At 44.2% G+C, this 16,740-nt stretch overlaps 1 protein-coding gene across 2 annotated transcripts in view; it reads right to left on the reverse strand.

Moving 5' to 3' along the window:
* PKHD1 (PKHD1 ciliary IPT domain containing fibrocystin/polyductin) overlaps positions 1 to 16,740 on the reverse strand; it is a 242,753-nt gene that overhangs the window by 139,106 nt on the left and 86,907 nt on the right. For both annotated transcript variants that reach the window (XM_083729646.1, XM_083729647.1), the window contains 2 exons: positions 11,520 to 11,676; positions 914 to 1,126 (listed from right to left, as the gene is read on the reverse strand). In XM_083729646.1, coding sequence (XP_083585772.1) covers positions 914 to 1,126; positions 11,520 to 11,676 — 370 coding nt within the window. The remainder of the gene's footprint in view (positions 1 to 913; positions 1,127 to 11,519; positions 11,677 to 16,740) is intronic.

Here is a 16,740-nt window from a genome sequence, read left to right on the forward strand (position 1 = left end):
TAGCAGTTCAAAAGCACGTCAAAGTGCAAGTAGATAAATAGGTACCACTCCGGCAGGAAGATAAACAGTGTTTCCGTGCACTGCTCTGGTTCGCCAGAAGCAGCTTAGTCATTCTGGCCACATGACCCGGAAGCTGTACGCTGGCTCCCTCGGCCAATAAAGCGAGATGAGCGCTGCAACCCCAGAGTCGGTCATGACTGGACCTAATGGTCAGGGGTCCCTTTACCTTTACTATTATAGAAAAAAGAAGGATAATGAGAGACAAACCTGGGCACCAGAGTTACTAATTCACAGTAATTCAGAACTCACTCTAGACACAAAGCAAAGCAGTGTACTAGTATGAACATATCAGGGTTTTGCTAAAAAGAAGCTGTCTACCCAGACTGACTTTGCCATGTATGTATGCAAGGAAGGACTTAACTAATTGGGGAATAAGACATCGTTTTCAGAACCTAATTCACTTGTCTTGGCTCTGTCCTAAGTACATAGGAAGCTGTCTTATAATAAGCCAGACCACTGGAACTTGCCTGCATTGCCTGCACAGGCTAGCAGCTGCTCTCCAGGATTTCAGGCAAGGAGTCTTCTGGAGCTGCTAGGAATGGAATCTGGGACCTTCTGCATGCAAAGCCATGTTCTACCACTGAACTCTGACCCTTCCACTACAGGAAGCTGCCTTATCCTGAGAATAAGACCATCCCTACCTGGAGATGCTGTACTACAGCATTAGACACGGTGCAAATAATTCCTACACCTTTTTATAACGGAGAGTGGATGTTCAGGGCTGCTGCAATATTCCACAGTTCTCTTTAAGAGAGATTCGAGTGCAAGCTATTTTAATCAACCGGAAAATATGGGTTTTGTTAATGCTGAGCATTTTTGAAACATCTATCACACAATTGTGGCTAAAGCTCACCGTGCATGGAAAGGGTTCCGTTCCTCACAGCCAGAAATTTGGCCCCATATGGAAAGGATGCTGGAGAGTGCAAACTGCCCCAGAGGTGGAGCTGGGCTTTGCCACAGAAAGGCTGACCAGGAGAGCCAACCTGAAGTTCTCCTCCATCTGACACCAGAATGTAATGTGCATGGAGCTCTATTGGGCCAGGGCCAACAAACACAAGCTTGCCTCCTGAAACAGAAACAGCATTAACAATAATTAACAGTAGGAAGGTGCAGTCTCAGCAACATAGCAGAACTGTCTTGTTCATTATATAATCTCCCCACTATCCCCCTGCCCCAACAGAGAAGGCAAACATTACAGTTTTTCAAACATCTCCGCTGACGAACATTTCAGTTTTTCTACGCAATAAACCCAAAAGTAAATGCTTCGGTTTTCGAACACGCCTCGGAAGTCAAACATGCCATGCGGCTTCCTCTGAGTGCAAGATCCTGAGGCCTAGCTGTCGGCTATTTTCAGTTTTCGAACATTTCAGAACTCGAACAGTCTTCCAGAACAGATTACGTTCAAATACCCAAGTACCACTGTATCTCCAAAATGAAAAAGAATGAAGCAGCTCTCACCAGGTCATTATGGGAGGGTTTCAAAGACATGTTGGTAAAAAAAGAAGCTATCTGCACCAACTCTGTCCACAATCCCCCTCACCTACAACACTGTCATAATCTGGTCTTTAAAAGTGAATTTTTACTTGTATTGGTTAGGTCTTGCAGTTTATATTTAATAAAAACAACTACATTTTATTCCTTGTCCCACTCTCTACTATGCTTGCTTGCTTGCTTGCTTGCTTGCTTGCTTGCTAGCTTGCTTTATTTATTTGTTTGTTTGTTTATTTGTTTATAACAAAATCCGGAACATAATAAACATAAATTTCAATACAAAGGAAAACTCTAACATACTTTGCTTTCAAACTTTTTCTTACCTGAAATTAGGACACTCATCGCCCCTGGGCCACTCATGTGTCCCGCAGCATCCTCTCACCCCGAAAAAAGTGGGGTGGGTGCATGGCATGAGAGCACAGCACCAGCACTCTGGGCTCATTAGAGGGTCATGTTGGAGTGCTGGACCTTCAGCACTCTGGCGTGACCCTGCTCACAAGTGCCAGAATCTTTTGGTCCAGCGCTCAGGCACAAAGACTCACCCTAGAACACCGGACCAAAACATGGGACATCCGGGAATCAAACAAAAACTGGGATTGGCTACTGTGATTCCAGGATGTCCCGCTTAAAACAGGACAGTTAAAGGGTATACAATTTACATTGGGTGGTATACAAAACAGAAATGGAGATGTCATTGGACTCCCATTCCCATCAGTCCCTGGAAGCATGAACAATGGTAAGAGTCATGGAACTGCAGTTCCCTACATCTGAAGGGCCAAAGTTCCCCATCCCTGATATAAAAGATCTTTTCCACAAAGAGAAAATCTTCCACAAAGAGAAAGTTAACACCTTTCAAGAGAGCAAGTCTCTTCTGGAGCTTTGCAAAATATGGAGAAACCCATATTTCTAAACAATTGTGTTGTTTTGATACTTCAGGGTAAGTCCTATTGAACTCAGTTGGGTTACTTCTGAGTAGACATGTATAGGATTCTGCTATTACTTTGTCAGTTAATACAGTTTGCCAGATCCAGTAGCTTGAACGAGTTTTGTGACGTGCATAAATCTTCATACTGAATATGTGAGTACCTACTGTCAAAGAACAAAAGCAGCATTTTTGATCTCACTTTTAACTCCCATGTTTCATCATTTGAGGCCGGTCAACTCCATATCAGATACTACAGGTTATACAGAGCCAAGTCATCATTTTACTGCACTGAAAAACAGCCAGACTGCTATTTCAGGTTAGACTTAAGTGTGTGTGTGTCCAATATGAACATGAAATAATTGCAAGCAGATATGGACATGGGCGGCACAGGTCAAATGCTTTATTTGCATTCTGAGGAGAATATTGTAGCCTATATAAAATTAGAACAGAAAGCAAACCAATTAGACTACTGGAATATATGAGTGACCTTTTGGCCCAACTAAAAATGATATCCAGTGATATGCTGCTACTAATCTTTAAAGAGGCAACCAGCAATTCTTTTCCTTCAGTGATGGCAAAAGTAAAGGGACCCCTGACCATTAGGTCCAGTCGCAGACGACTCTGGGGTTGCAGAGCTCATCTCGCTTTACTGGCTGAGGGAGCCGGCATACAGCTTCCCGGTCATGTGTCCAGCATGACTAAGACACTTCTGGCGAACCAGAGCAGCGCACAGAAACGCCTTTTACCTTCCCGCCAGAGTGGTACCTATTTATCTACTTGCACTTTGATGTACTTTTGAACTGCTAGGTTGGCAAGAGCAGGGACCGAGCAACAGGAGCTCACCCCGCCACGGGGTTTCGAACCACCGACCTTCTGATTGGCAAGTCCTAGGCTCTGTGGTTTAGACCACAGCGCCACCCGCGTCCGCTGCCGAGGGTGGGCTTTGCCAAAAGGGTGGAACTGGAGCAGCTTCCAAAACAGCTGACAACCAACTGATGGTTGGGAGCCTTTGAAGGGCTGCACAAAGCAGGAACTCAGGGAGCGAACAACAGGAGCTCACCCTGTCGTGGGGATTCGAACCGCCAACCTTCTGATCAGCAAGCCCAATCTCTGTGGTTTAACCCACAGCGCCACCCACGTCCCTTTTCCTTCAGTAGGTTGCAGTAAAACTCTTGTGTTCCTGGAGTAACTTTGCTTGAACTGTGTGAGCCAATGTGAATCCTGGGCAGGTGGGAGGGAGGCTAAGGGAGAAAACATGTGAAAAACCCTATGATGAACTGTTCATACCACTATAACTAAAACACAGTTTTTTAAGGGGGGGGATTGAAAGTGTTTGAAGCTATATGGGGGAAAATAAAGAGCTCATACAACCATTGTCAATGTATGTGATAAATGCAAGCCTAAATCTACTTTTCAGGTGATGCTCAAAATTCCATTCCACTTTAAAAGAAGGGAGCGCTGCTTTCTCTCACTGCCGTAAATTTTGTCTTTTTGGAAATCCAGCCACTTATTAAGAGCCAGAGTGCCAAATGAATAAGGAAAAAGGAAAAGAAATGGCGGGGGGGGGGGTCAAATTCAAACCTCTTAGAATCATAGAATCATAGAGTTGGAGGAGACCACAAGGGCCATTGAGTCCAACCCCCTGCCAAGCAGGAAACACCATCAGAGCACTCCTGACATATGGTTGTCAAGCCTCTGCTTAAAGACCTCCAAAGAAGGAAACTCCACCACACTCCTTGGCAGCAAATTCCACTGTTGAACAGCTCTTACTGTCAGGAAGTTCTTCCTAATGTTTAGGTGGCATCTTCTTTCTTGTAGTTTGGATCCATTGCTCCGTGTCCGCTTCTCTGGAGCAGCAGAAAACAACCTTTCTCCCTCCTCTATGTGACATCCTTTTATATATTTGAATATGGCTATCATATCACCCCTTAACCTCCTCTTCTCCAGGCTAAACATGCCCAGCTCCCTTAGCCGTTCCTCATAAGGCATCGTTTCCAGGCCTTTGACCATTTTGGTTGCCCTCCTCTGGACACGTTCCAGTTTATCAGTGTCCTTCTTGAACTGTGGTGCCCAGAACTGGACACAGTACTCCAGGTGAGGTCTGACCAGAGCAGAATACAGTGGCACTATTACTTCCCTTGATCTAGATGCTATACTCCTATTGATGCAGCCCAGAATTGCATTGGCTTTTTTAGCTGCCGCGTCACACTGTTGGCTCATGTCAGGTTTGTGGTCAACCAAGACTCCTAGATCCTTTTCACATGTATTGCTCTTGCCTGATTTAATTACAACACTTTCAAAGTTTACAAGCATTTAGGTCCAACTGTGTCTTAACAGCTAGTTCTCTGAACCCATCCCTTCCTGAATTCTGTTAGTACAAAATAAATATGCAGCTACTGCCTTGCAGGGTTGGTTTTTCCATTGTTTTTAAGCTGCTGCTCATTCTTGCTTTCATAACACTTGACCCCTCTTCTAAGAGCAGAAAAGAATGAATATTACTCAAGCAAGTGTTTGGCTCCAGCTTCTCTACTGTTTGTTCTGGCTCTCCAAGAAAGCGAGGAATATCTTACATATGACCTTAGGGTAATTCTGTAAAAATATCAATGAACTAGAGCAATGACGGCCTACCTACCAAGCAAAATAAATACAATTATACCAAAAATAATCACTTCTATATAGTTACAAGAGAGACATTTCCTAACGCACTCTTCCCCTCATATGAGGAAGGTAAAGAGAAACATCTTGAGGCTGATTGATGCTTTGAGAAACCATCAAAATTACCAGTCATCTCAAATAAACTTTAGTCTTTACTCCCAGGCATTCCCCCTTTAAAAAAGAAAGAACTTGGTTGCTCCCAAGAGGAGGCTATGCTGCAAAAGTCTGTGAAATGGAAATGGAAATTGGCCAGGGAACATGCCAGCCTTGTAGGTATCGCGCAAGGGGCCACTCAGCCACCCCTCCTTTCCTGGGGTTTTCTTTTGTTTTTATTTCTGCTGCTACATATCACTTGCGACTTTCTCCTGAACTGGCATCACTGTTAGATTGCACATTTCCATTGGACACGAGAGACTACACAAAGCCTCAGCAAGAGGTAGCAACCGTGTCCTTTTGCTGTACTCAAAATATAACAAAGTTAATGTTACCTAGGGGAGAGTCCCACAGAGGTAAAGGTAAAGAAAAACCAGAAAAGTCTATCTAACAATTAGCAAGACTTAAACCTTTGGAGATTTGCTCTTGTGCATAACGAAAAGAGAGGATGATTTCAGAAAGATTGGTGAGATTCCTGGGTGGGTGTTTGAGGCCAGTGATAGGAATTTCAAGGAAAGTAAAAAAAAAAAAAAAAATGCAGATGAGAAATTCAGGACAGGAGGATGATGACATCAGTACCATACTTTTGTCATTAGCTATACTGGTCAGTCTAACTTTGTGGATTTCTTACATGCACTATTAGTAATTTTTGCATTACATTTATCCAGCTTGCGTTAAACATATTTTTTCGCCAACTGCAGATCCGCAGCACACTAGGGATACCAATTCCAGTCCCAGTTAAGCAAGGCATTTAAACAGGTGCTGGATTTTTAATATGCAAGTGCTCCCATTAGAATTCATAGAACTCAATGTGTGCTTAAAGCCAAGCAGTGTATGAAAGCACTTTTCTGGATCAAAGCCTTCCTCCCACTCCGAGTTATACACAGGCAGATGCTTGAACACTCTCAGTCAGAAATCAACTCCCCAAACTGATGTCCATGTTTCTTGGCCATCTGCATGTGTGCCCATCTGTTCAGATGGCATGGGCTCCCTTGCAAGCTGCTTGGACTCCTTCCTGACGGTACCAGTGCCAAGCAAGGGTGATTTAATCAGCAGCTCAAATAAGGCATCTCTTCTGGAGGAAAACTGCGCCACATGAACAGAAATGAAACAGCATCGCGTTCGGTGTGGTTAGTCAAATGTGGCTCTGTGTGCCAAAGAAAACAAATGCCAGAGAGGAAGAAAGGTTATGACCATAACATGCAGGCATTTGTGCTTGCTCTGGAACAACACGAATGACAGTGGGTGTTCTATATATTGGGGGGTGGGCTCCCTATATATTACATAGATCATTTATTTGTATGGCCTTCAGAGAGATAAGAAACAGCAGTCCTGCAATGGGTCATAGCAAGCAATCACTTCCTTGCCTCCCCAATTATTTACTCAGGCAACTTCACTATTTGAATTCAAGAGACCCTCCAGTATTGGATAACAGGTAAAAAGGTAAAGTAAGGTAAAAAAAAACCCTGGACAGTTAAGTCCAGTTGTATTCATCTCTGCTTTCAGGCTAGGGGAGCCGGTGTTTGCCTGCAGACAGCTTTCCAAGTCATGTGGCCAGCATGACTAAACCACTTCTGGCGCAACGGAACACCATGACAGAAGCCAGAGTACACGGAAACACCGTTTACCTTCCCGCCACAGTGGTACCTATTTATCTACTTGCGCTGGTATGCTTTTGAACTGCTAGGTTGGCAGGAGCTGGGACAGAGCAACGGGAACTCACCCTGTTGCACAGATTCAAACTGCTGACCTTCCAATTGGCAAGCCCAAGAGGCTCGGTGGTTTAGACCACAGCGCATTATGGTGACATCTGATCTGTAGAGGTCCAGGACTATTTCTAATTTCAGCTGAAACGTTAAAGGTAAAACAACCTGGCTGCTTATTATACACAGAACCTGCTCTGCAACTTTCTCTGCAGCAGCTGCTATGGGAAGAAGTGATTAATCAGTGTCCATATTTGAAAAGCCAATACAATAAACCGATTGGCTAATGAAGGCTCTACATTTCAAGTTCTGGAGGAATGAAATGCAGGGATGTTAAGAAATGAGGTGAATTAAGGCAACCATCAATCCACACTTCCCATGTGTGGAGTGGCTTGCCTGGCCTGGCAAAGGTGGTATCTAAGAACCTGCATAGAACATCTAGCACAACAAAGCTGTAATTGTTTTGGAGGGTTCCTAGAAAATTTAAGGGCTTTAATATTTGGAGAACAAACAGAGTTGGCTCACACATGCATGTTCATTATTTGATGACTGCAGCATCAGGTGACAATTTGCACGTGCAGACAGATCTGTCATGTTGTGTCAACCACACAGTTTACCCATCCCACTGCCAGTCATTGGGTTATGTAACAAAGCAATGAGAAATCAAGCAATCACACTAAGGCTCTTATTAAACTCCACCTGTGCCACTTCTTACAGTGTATAAGTAGAGGAAATGTACTGATCAACCATTTTGCTGAAGCTTTGCAGAAATGGAATGCAATTTCTTTTGTTAATAGAGCTAGGATTAACTTTCACTGAAGCACCAGAGAAGCCTGGGATGAATCTTAGCAGCTGCCAAAGATGCATATAATCAACTTTGTTGGCTAATAAGAGCTGTAGGAATCTCATGCGCAAGCTGTTGCCTCATCCTTGGCAGGTCTAGAAATAGATGTGTGCATCCTGTACTGAGTCACAAATCAGAATTTACAAAGATCTAAGGTACAGAAAATCAATCAACTGATATTTGATGGGATTTTCTTCCTATACCAACTGAGTTCTATCTGAATGGCAAACAGGTATTTCTCCTTTGTACATAGCTTTTCCAAGCTACGACAATCCTAGAGTTTCCTTCTTTAATAATAAAAACCACACACACAAACATATATACTGAAGTAGACTGCCCATTAGTTGGTGGAATTTATTTGGGGTTTTTTTTAAAAAAAAAACATCTCTTGAAAAAAATTAAAACACGGTCATTGCTAGAATCATTCTGACAGTATTTAAATTATAGCATTTTTTCATGATAAAAACTGAATACTAACTAAAAACTGAATCCAAAATTATAACTGAAAAGGTTTGACCAAAACTAAAAAATGGATTAGATAAATGGGAACCACATTCAGGCAATGCAGTATAAAAATAATGAAGATGTCTAGTCAGTGACAGCATTTATTTTTTTTAAGTCGAGCTACTGGCTTCAGGTGGCGCTGTGGGTTAAAGCCTCAGCGCCAAGGACTTGCCGATCGAAAGGTCGGCAGTTCGAATCCCTGCGGCGGGGTGCGCTCCCGCTGCTCGGTCCCAGCGCCTGCCAACCTAGCAGTTCGAAAGCACCTCCGGGTGCAAGTAGATAAATAGGGACCGCTTACCAGCGGGAAGGTAAACGGCGTTTCCGTGTGCGGCTCTGGCTCGCCAGATGCAGCTTTGTCACGCTGGCCACGTGACCCAGAAGTGTCTCCGGACAGCGCTGGCCCCTGGCCTCTTAAGTGAGATGGGCGCACAACCCCAGAGTCTGTCAAGACTGGCCCGTACGGGCAGGGGTACCTTTACCTTTACCTTACTAGCTTCACATGAAACACACGTCAGTTCATACCCATGCACCTTTATATTGAGCAGATTTTTTAAAATAATAATAATAATAATGGGATTGTGGTGGGGAGTGGATCAGGACAAACCTGCCTCTGACTTAGATATAGAACTTGAAACTTCACTTTAAAAGGATTGCCAGCAAATACTGGAAGAAAACCAAACAACAGCAGCCTGCCTTCCACAGCATTTTGATCTCCAGATGCCAACAGATAAAACTTTTTTGTGGAATTAAGCCTCATTAGCTGTTATCATCTTCAGATGAAGATGATGAGAATTGCTCCGTGGAAAAACTGGAAATCAATAGGTATAAAACTGAAGAATTAAAATGCTACCTTCAAAGCCCTGTCCCCTATCTAAACCTTCTTTTTTTCTGTTTCTTTTCCCACACTCTGTTGATAGAACTATCTTTCAACAGAACTGAAGGAATTTAGCTGAATTTCTTCACAACACTCTGCCTTAACAGGGCTCCTCCTTCGGGTGAAAAACACCAACTTCTGTTTTTCTAACAAAAGTTACAACACCATAAATGAGACGCAGTGAGAACCTCTGAAACAGTGTGTGACGTGTGCGCATGTATGCGCACACATGCACAAATTTGCATGTGTATATATTATGTGGTGCCGTGGTGCAAACCACTGAGCCTAGGGCTTGCTGGTCGGAAGGCCGGTGGTTCGAATCCCCACGATTGGGTGAGCTCCTGTTGCTCAGTCCCAGCTCCTGCCAACCTAGCAGTTTGAAAGCACGTCAAAGTGCAAGTAGATAAATAGGTACCGCTCCGGCCAGCTTCTACAGGACATTAAATTGATGGAATGCCTACCCCACCCTTCCTCCAACGTGTGCATGGTTCTCCCCTCCCCCATTTTATCTTATCACCCCTGCAAGGCAGGTTAGGCTGGGGAGAACAGCTAGCCTAAGGTCACCCAGTAAGTGTTGTGACTATTTGAATTGGGCTCTCCCTGGTCTTGCTCCAACCTTTTAATTATGCCGGCATGCAGCAATGCAGAGCAACGCAGAGTTTCCTCACCTTCCAGATACATTTTAGAACACGCACACACCACCGTTGCCTTTTTACACAGCACACGTTGCTGGACGTGTGTGCACTGGAGCTGTTCTCTGAGAAGCACAACCAGGTCCAATGAGAAATGCTTCAGTTCATATAAAACCAGCTCCTTCCGCTCAGACTTAGGGAACATCATTACAGCCAGGAGCACAGACAGTAAGAGCTTGTGTATGTGCTCAGGTGCAACACCTTTGCTCCTCTGTGGCTTCTCCCACCTCAAGGCATTGCCACACTGCAAGCACAGAGTGGAGTGGGCTTATTGGTTTGTTTCTGTTTTACTGTGTATTTTATGTTATCGTTTTGTATTTTTATGCTGTGATTGTTGGACAAAGAGCAGTATACAAATTTAATAGAGGAGGAGGAGGAGGACCCCAGCAAGTGCTAAAGGCCCCCAAAGAGCCAGTGCTCACTCTGACTGCTTGGACTCCCGCTTATTCTTTAAACATTTCTCCCACGATGGCACCAACTCACTTTCTCCCACCTTCTCCTTTTCCCAGTTGGATCTGCTTCTCCTTCGCCCACTGCTAGTCCCTGTTCTCGACTGCCACTATGCCAAAGTCCATTGCAATTGAAACAACCACACATTCTTCCCCATGCTTCCATTCCCCTGTTGCTTACCTGCTCCTATTTTAGACTGGGATGCAGGTGGCACTGTGGTCTAAACCACAGATCCTAGGGCTTGCCGATCAGAAGGTCGGCGGTTTGAATCCCCACGACAGGGTGAGCTCCCGTTGCTCAGTCAGCCCCTGCTCTTGCCCACCTAGCAGTTCGAAAGCACATCAGAGTGCAAGTAGATAAATATATACCGCTTGGCAGGAAGTTAAACAAGGTAAACGGCATTTCCATGCACTGCTCTGGTTCACCAGAAGCGACTTAGTCATGCTGGCCACATGACCCAGAAGCTGCCTGCGGACCAAAGCTGGCTCCATTGCCCTATAGAGCAAGATGAGCACGCAACCCCAGAGTCATCCGCGACTGGACCTAATGGTCAGGGGCACCATTACCTTTACCTATTTTAGATTAGAACATCATGCATGTAGATGGTGCTAAGCATCCGTAATAGTAGCATTGAACGATTCTATAAACACATTGCCTTGGATCTTAAAATAAGTGTAACTTAAGGAAATTCCTGGAAGAAGGCTTCCTTTCCCTTTCATTCCTTTACTTTGCCCAGGGCCACGTTGGTCAGAAAGGCCCCCTTGCCCTCTAGAGAAGCTTTTCAGGGGTGGCATGGAGAAGAGAGGAAACTTTCCTCACATGAACTTCCTTAAGTTTATTTATTTTAGGTTTCAAGCTACTGGCATTCTGACACGCAGGCCTCAGCGGTGGAAGCTGCAAGGGGCAACATGAATTCTGCACATTCATCTGCAGCAGTAGCAGCTTATTAGTGAGACCATTGCTATTGTTACTCTTTCATGTGCAGGTGTATAGTGAAACAAAGCGGAAAAGTATCTTGCCCCTCAAGCAGCGCTGAACAATTCCACATACATAAAATAAGAGGTTTAAGTGTTAATAAAGCAACAGAATAAAGCAAATGAATAGATGCAATTTCCTTCCCGGTGTGTGTGTGGGGGGCGGGATAGGAGAGGACGAAATTTGCTCAGACCTTTGACATGAAGCAAGTTAAGGACGTTTGTGCTTGTATCCAAGAACAAAGTCTGGCCTCTTTCTACTGTGACATTATCGCCATCTTGTGGTTGGTGCCCAGTAAGCCAGCTGATGTTCTTTGACCAGAATCCACAAAATTTAAGAGGGAGTGTGCTCTAAAAATGAAACAGAAAGCAAAAAACGGTTAGCAATACAAACTTTTTTGGGGGGGGGGGACATGTTCAGCTAGGTAGATCGTGGGATCTATCTTTGGTGTGTCCTGTCCTCCAGGTGATGCAGTCATAAAGTCAAGACCAAGGGAAGAAATATGAGCGTAAGATTCTTAATCTCAAGGTTGTGGGTTCGTGCCCCACGTTGGGCGAAAGCAGTGCTTTTTTCTGGGGTCACTCAGGGGTACACATTGCTGGCACCTTTTTTCTAGAAGGAAATCACAGGCCAAAAGATTCCTGTGTTGCAGGAGGTTGCCCAAGATGATGTTCGTGGTCCCGTCCAACTCTACAGTTCTATGATTCTATGGTCTTCTTTTGCAGAAGACAGAAGTATGAACTGCAGGTACAGCAAATCAGCTCAAGGATCAGCCAAACTGGCATCTCGTCAGAGCATCAAGGAAAGGCCAACTATCATCCCTGAAAAAACCAGGAAACAGAAAGAAGGAGGTGGAGACTGAGATGCCATCCCATGCCTCAGTTCATAAATCAGCTCCTTCAGCTCCTCTCCTCCCTCATATTCAGAGGAACTAGATATTATCCATAGGTGGGGGGGGGTGTTAATTTTTTGTTGTGGTGGTTTTGTTTTCAAAATCAGGATCTTAAAAGACAAACACAAATGGCCTAATTTATTTTATGGTTTGATTTTAGAGAATTTGGTTGATTTTATGGCTGTTGTGAACTGATTTGGGGACACTAGTCGAAAAGCAGAATACAAATCTGGTAAACAAGCTCAGAAATATACTTTGCAACCCTTGTCCATACTCTAGAAACATTCTGTTAAGTCTGCTGCAAGGCCCTCTGTATGGGAATGCCATTGAAAACAAACCAGAAAGAGCAACATTTACAAGGCTCATGTCCCTACCGGGCCAAGGGGCAACATGCACAACACCAATTTGAGTTCAGCTATTATGGTTGCCTGTAAATGTCTAAGCCCAGTTCAAAGTGTTGGTGCTTAAGTTCAAAGATCTAAATGTCTTCTACTATAATACTTCCCATTCTTTCAAATCTGCTGACAGGACTCTGCTCCAGATTTCAACCTTCACCTACATTAAGTGGAAAGATCAGTCCATGTATTTACCATCCATCCCTAAGCTAATGTTGTGAACCCATTGCATCCCATTTGCACACTAATCTGTATGGGTTTTGTTGTTGTTGTTGTTCTGCATATTTTATCACAAAATATGCTGTTTAATTATGCATTTTATCCCAATGTATGAATTTCTAAGTGCATTTCACCCACACTTAAATATGTTTTTTGAAACAGGAACTGTATCATCGAATTCAAAGAAGTGAGAAATCAGGAGGATTAATATATTCCAAAACACACATTAGTCTAGGAGGTGCAAAGCTGTATCCATTCACATCAGAATTTACTGAAACAGAAATGCATAAATGCTCCTAACAAGAGTAAGGAGCAGTGACTTCTTTGCCCTGGTGGATGCAATATTCGACACATTCCCCACTCCTTCATCACTGCATGCGTCTGCTCTGCCCTACATTAAAGGTAAAGGTACCCCTGCCCGTACGGGCCAGTCTTGCCAGACTCTAGGGTTGTGCGCCCATCTCACTCAAGAGGCCGGGGGCCAGCGCTGTCCAGAGACACTTCCAGGTCACGTGGCCAGCGTGACAAAGCTGCATCTGGCGAGCCAGAGCCGCACACGGAAACGCCGTTTACCTTCCCGCTAGTAAGCGGTCCCTATTTATCTACTTGCACCCAGGGGTGCTTTCGAACTGCTAAGTTGGCAGGCGCTGGGACTGAATGACGGGAGCGCACCCCGCCGCAGGGATTCGAACCGCCGACCTTTCGATCGGCAAGCCCTAGGCGCTGAGGCTTTTACCCACAGCGCCACCTGCGTCCCTTTACTGCCCTACATTACACTCTCTTCAAATTCCAGTTTAACAGAGAGAACTTCTAAAATTAATTTCAGCATGCAGTTTGCTGCAGCTTTCATTTGACTTGAAGCAAATGTTACAGATGTGTACAGACATTTTGACAAAAATTTTGATAAAACATTTGAGTTATTTGACTGTATGGATAAAATTGCATAAAGATTGCTTTGGTGCTCTTGTGATACTCAAGTGAAGTAATAAACACACAACACAAATATGTATATACAATACCATTCTTCTGAGATGTAGCAAATACCGCAGGAGACAGAATAGGGATTCAAGATGACCTTAGCAGTTTGGATAACTGGGTCCAAGCTAACAAAATGAATTTCAATCGGCCAAATGCCTGGTTCTGCATGCAGGCAGGAAGAACCAGATGCACAAATATAAGATGGCGGGGGCACGTGGCTTGCTAGTAATGCAATGGAAAGTGATCTAGAAGGTCTTAGAAGACCACAAGCTTAACAGGAGTCAACACTGTGGTGCAACTGCAAAAAAGCTAATGCTATCCTAGGCTGCATCTACAGAAGTATTACAGTAGTACTTCGGGTTAAGAACTTTATTTGTTCTGGAGGTCCGTTCTTAACCTGAAACTGTTCTTAACCTGAGATACCACTTTAGCAAATGGGGCCTCACGCTGCTGCCACGCTGCTGCCACACGATTTCTGTTCTCATCCTTGAGGTAATATTTCTGTTCTGTTCTTAACTTGAGGTAATATTTCTGGGTTAGCAGAGTCTGTAACCTGAAGTGTCTGTAACTCGAGTTACCACTGCATTATAATTTTTATTTACATTTGTATACTTCCCATTACCTAAAGATCACAGGGTGGTTCACAACATAAAAATACGGAATTTAGTATAGTAGACTGTCAAAAGTCATAGGCCTGTTCTATTCTGCCTCAGTCAAACCACACCCAGAGTCCTGTGTCCAGTTCTGGGCACCTCAGTTTAAGAAGGATATTGACAAGCTGGAAGGTGTGCAGAGGAGGGCAACAAGATAATCAAGGGTCTGGAAACAAAGCCTTATGAGGAACGGTTGGGGTAGCTGGGTATGTTCAGCCTGGGTAAGAGGAGGCTGAGAGTAGATATGATAGCCATCTTCAAATATCTCAAGGGCTGTCACTTTCTGTTCAGCAGAGAGAAAAATGGGGTTAGTAGAGAGAAGCTAAATTGGGAGAAGCCACAACTGAGAAGCATAACGTCTGCAAATCATCTTCAAAATCCCATTGTGGGTGATTTGGAAAAGTTTGAGAACATCACCTAACAATTGCTAGTTACTAAGTAACATGTAATCCTATTTCTTTCTAGTGTTCAGTAAAATACTGAAGGGGTGCTTTTGTTTATCCTAAATATTACTGAGAATTGGATTCAACTTATGATTCCTGTTGGTTATTTCTGCCCCCCCCCATTCCTGCCCCCACACACCAGAATTGGATTGGGATGGTGGGGTGAACCCCTATAGCAGCACATGGGGAAATTGCCAGTAAATGCAGCAAAACATCAGCACTCATTAGCTCAGTCCCCTCCCAGCCCCCTCACACCAACCTGCATGTTTATAAAACCCACCAAGTGATAGCAAACTTCCAAGCTAACGTAAATGAAATGAAAGTAGTTGCTTGGTGGGGCAGCAATTGTTGCCACATACAACAGGACGGAAAGTCATCCTCACCCAGTTTGCGTCTAAATCAAGAAGCCCTATTCCCTGTTTCCCCAGAGAATTGATATAAATAAGATGGGAGGAGTCATGATACAACTGGTTGATTAAAAACCCTATAGGGTCAGGCGAAGCTACGTTGAGTCCACTGTCTCTGTGGGATGCTTCCGGGAATGGACATGGAGTGGAGATTTTTGTGCAAGTCTGAGACTTCATACATGCACAGCTGAAGCAAGCATGAAGAGGGGGCAAAAAGCAGCTGTGAACCCACAAAACTACACTTGTGGAAGAAGTGTGTAAGAGGGTCCTGCCTATACGAGACGGAGACAGCTGAACTCAAGAAGGGCAAGGTACGTATCTGTCATCAACCTCAGTAACACTGTCCAAAGGCAACAGGTGCAAGGCAGAAAATTGCTCAGTAGCCAAAGCCTGGTATGTCTCTGGGCCATTTGCATTCCCAATATTTGGAGGGCATCTCATTAGTAGATTAACAGGTGTGAAAAATAAGAAAATAGGTGCCATTCCTGGAATATTGCTGACTGAACTAATTGTTTCATGTGGCTTCACGATATGACCTGGGGAACACTGGCTAAAAATATCAGCTCAGACATGCCTAAGGAAATGAACACCAGCCCAGCCTAGGAGGGACCCTCAATTTAAAAAACTTAAAATAGTAAAGACCCTACTCTCAGTATAGATGCAAGGACTGATGGAGTAGATGTCATAGAGCAGGGGTTGGCAAGGTTTACCTCGCCTGGGCCGGTTCACTCCAGCAGAGATTCCTCCGTGGGCTGGATTGCATGTGCGCATGAATGCGTGCACCTGCGATTTCCAGCATCTGCATCTGCGCAGACAAAATTTCCGGCGCAAAAGAAGCGAGTCCCCGTGCCCCGCTGGTTTAGCGCAGGATGCAGGGACTCGCCGAGCAGGCAGCTCGGTTCGGGGGCGGCTCGGGGGGCAGTTAAATGACCCCCGTGGGCCTTAGTTTGCTGACCCCTGTCATAGAGCATATGGATCATTTCAGATATTCTGTGCTATTTATTTGTCAGCATAACGTTTCCTGCAAACCCTAATTCTTTATGGCGAAATAGCATTGCATTGTCTCCATTTTGCAGATGTAAACCTTTCTGAGAGCGTACACAGGAAACCATCTTTCACACATCCACACAACTGAAATCAATAGGATCTTGAACCTGTGTAGAGTGATATGCAACCTTATTGAATGAAAAGAATAAAGAAACTATTTTAGCTCCTCCAACTAGCGCCACACTTGCTGCACCATCTTTATAGTTTAGGCTAGACAGGTTTTTTGAAACACTCTATTTTTCCCTGTAATTAGCTGTGGTCCACAGCAGGAGGGACAAAGTTGTTGGGGCAATGGGAAATCTTTAAGTAATATATATATATATATTACTACTCCCTCGCCCAGCCTTGCAAGTGCAAACAAGTGAAATCACAGAGACTGA

The sequence above is a fragment of the Podarcis gaigeae genome, assembly GCF_964106915.1.
Source record: "Podarcis gaigeae genome assembly, chromosome: 3".
Classification (NCBI taxonomy): Eukaryota; Metazoa; Chordata; class Lepidosauria; order Squamata; family Lacertidae; genus Podarcis; species Podarcis gaigeae.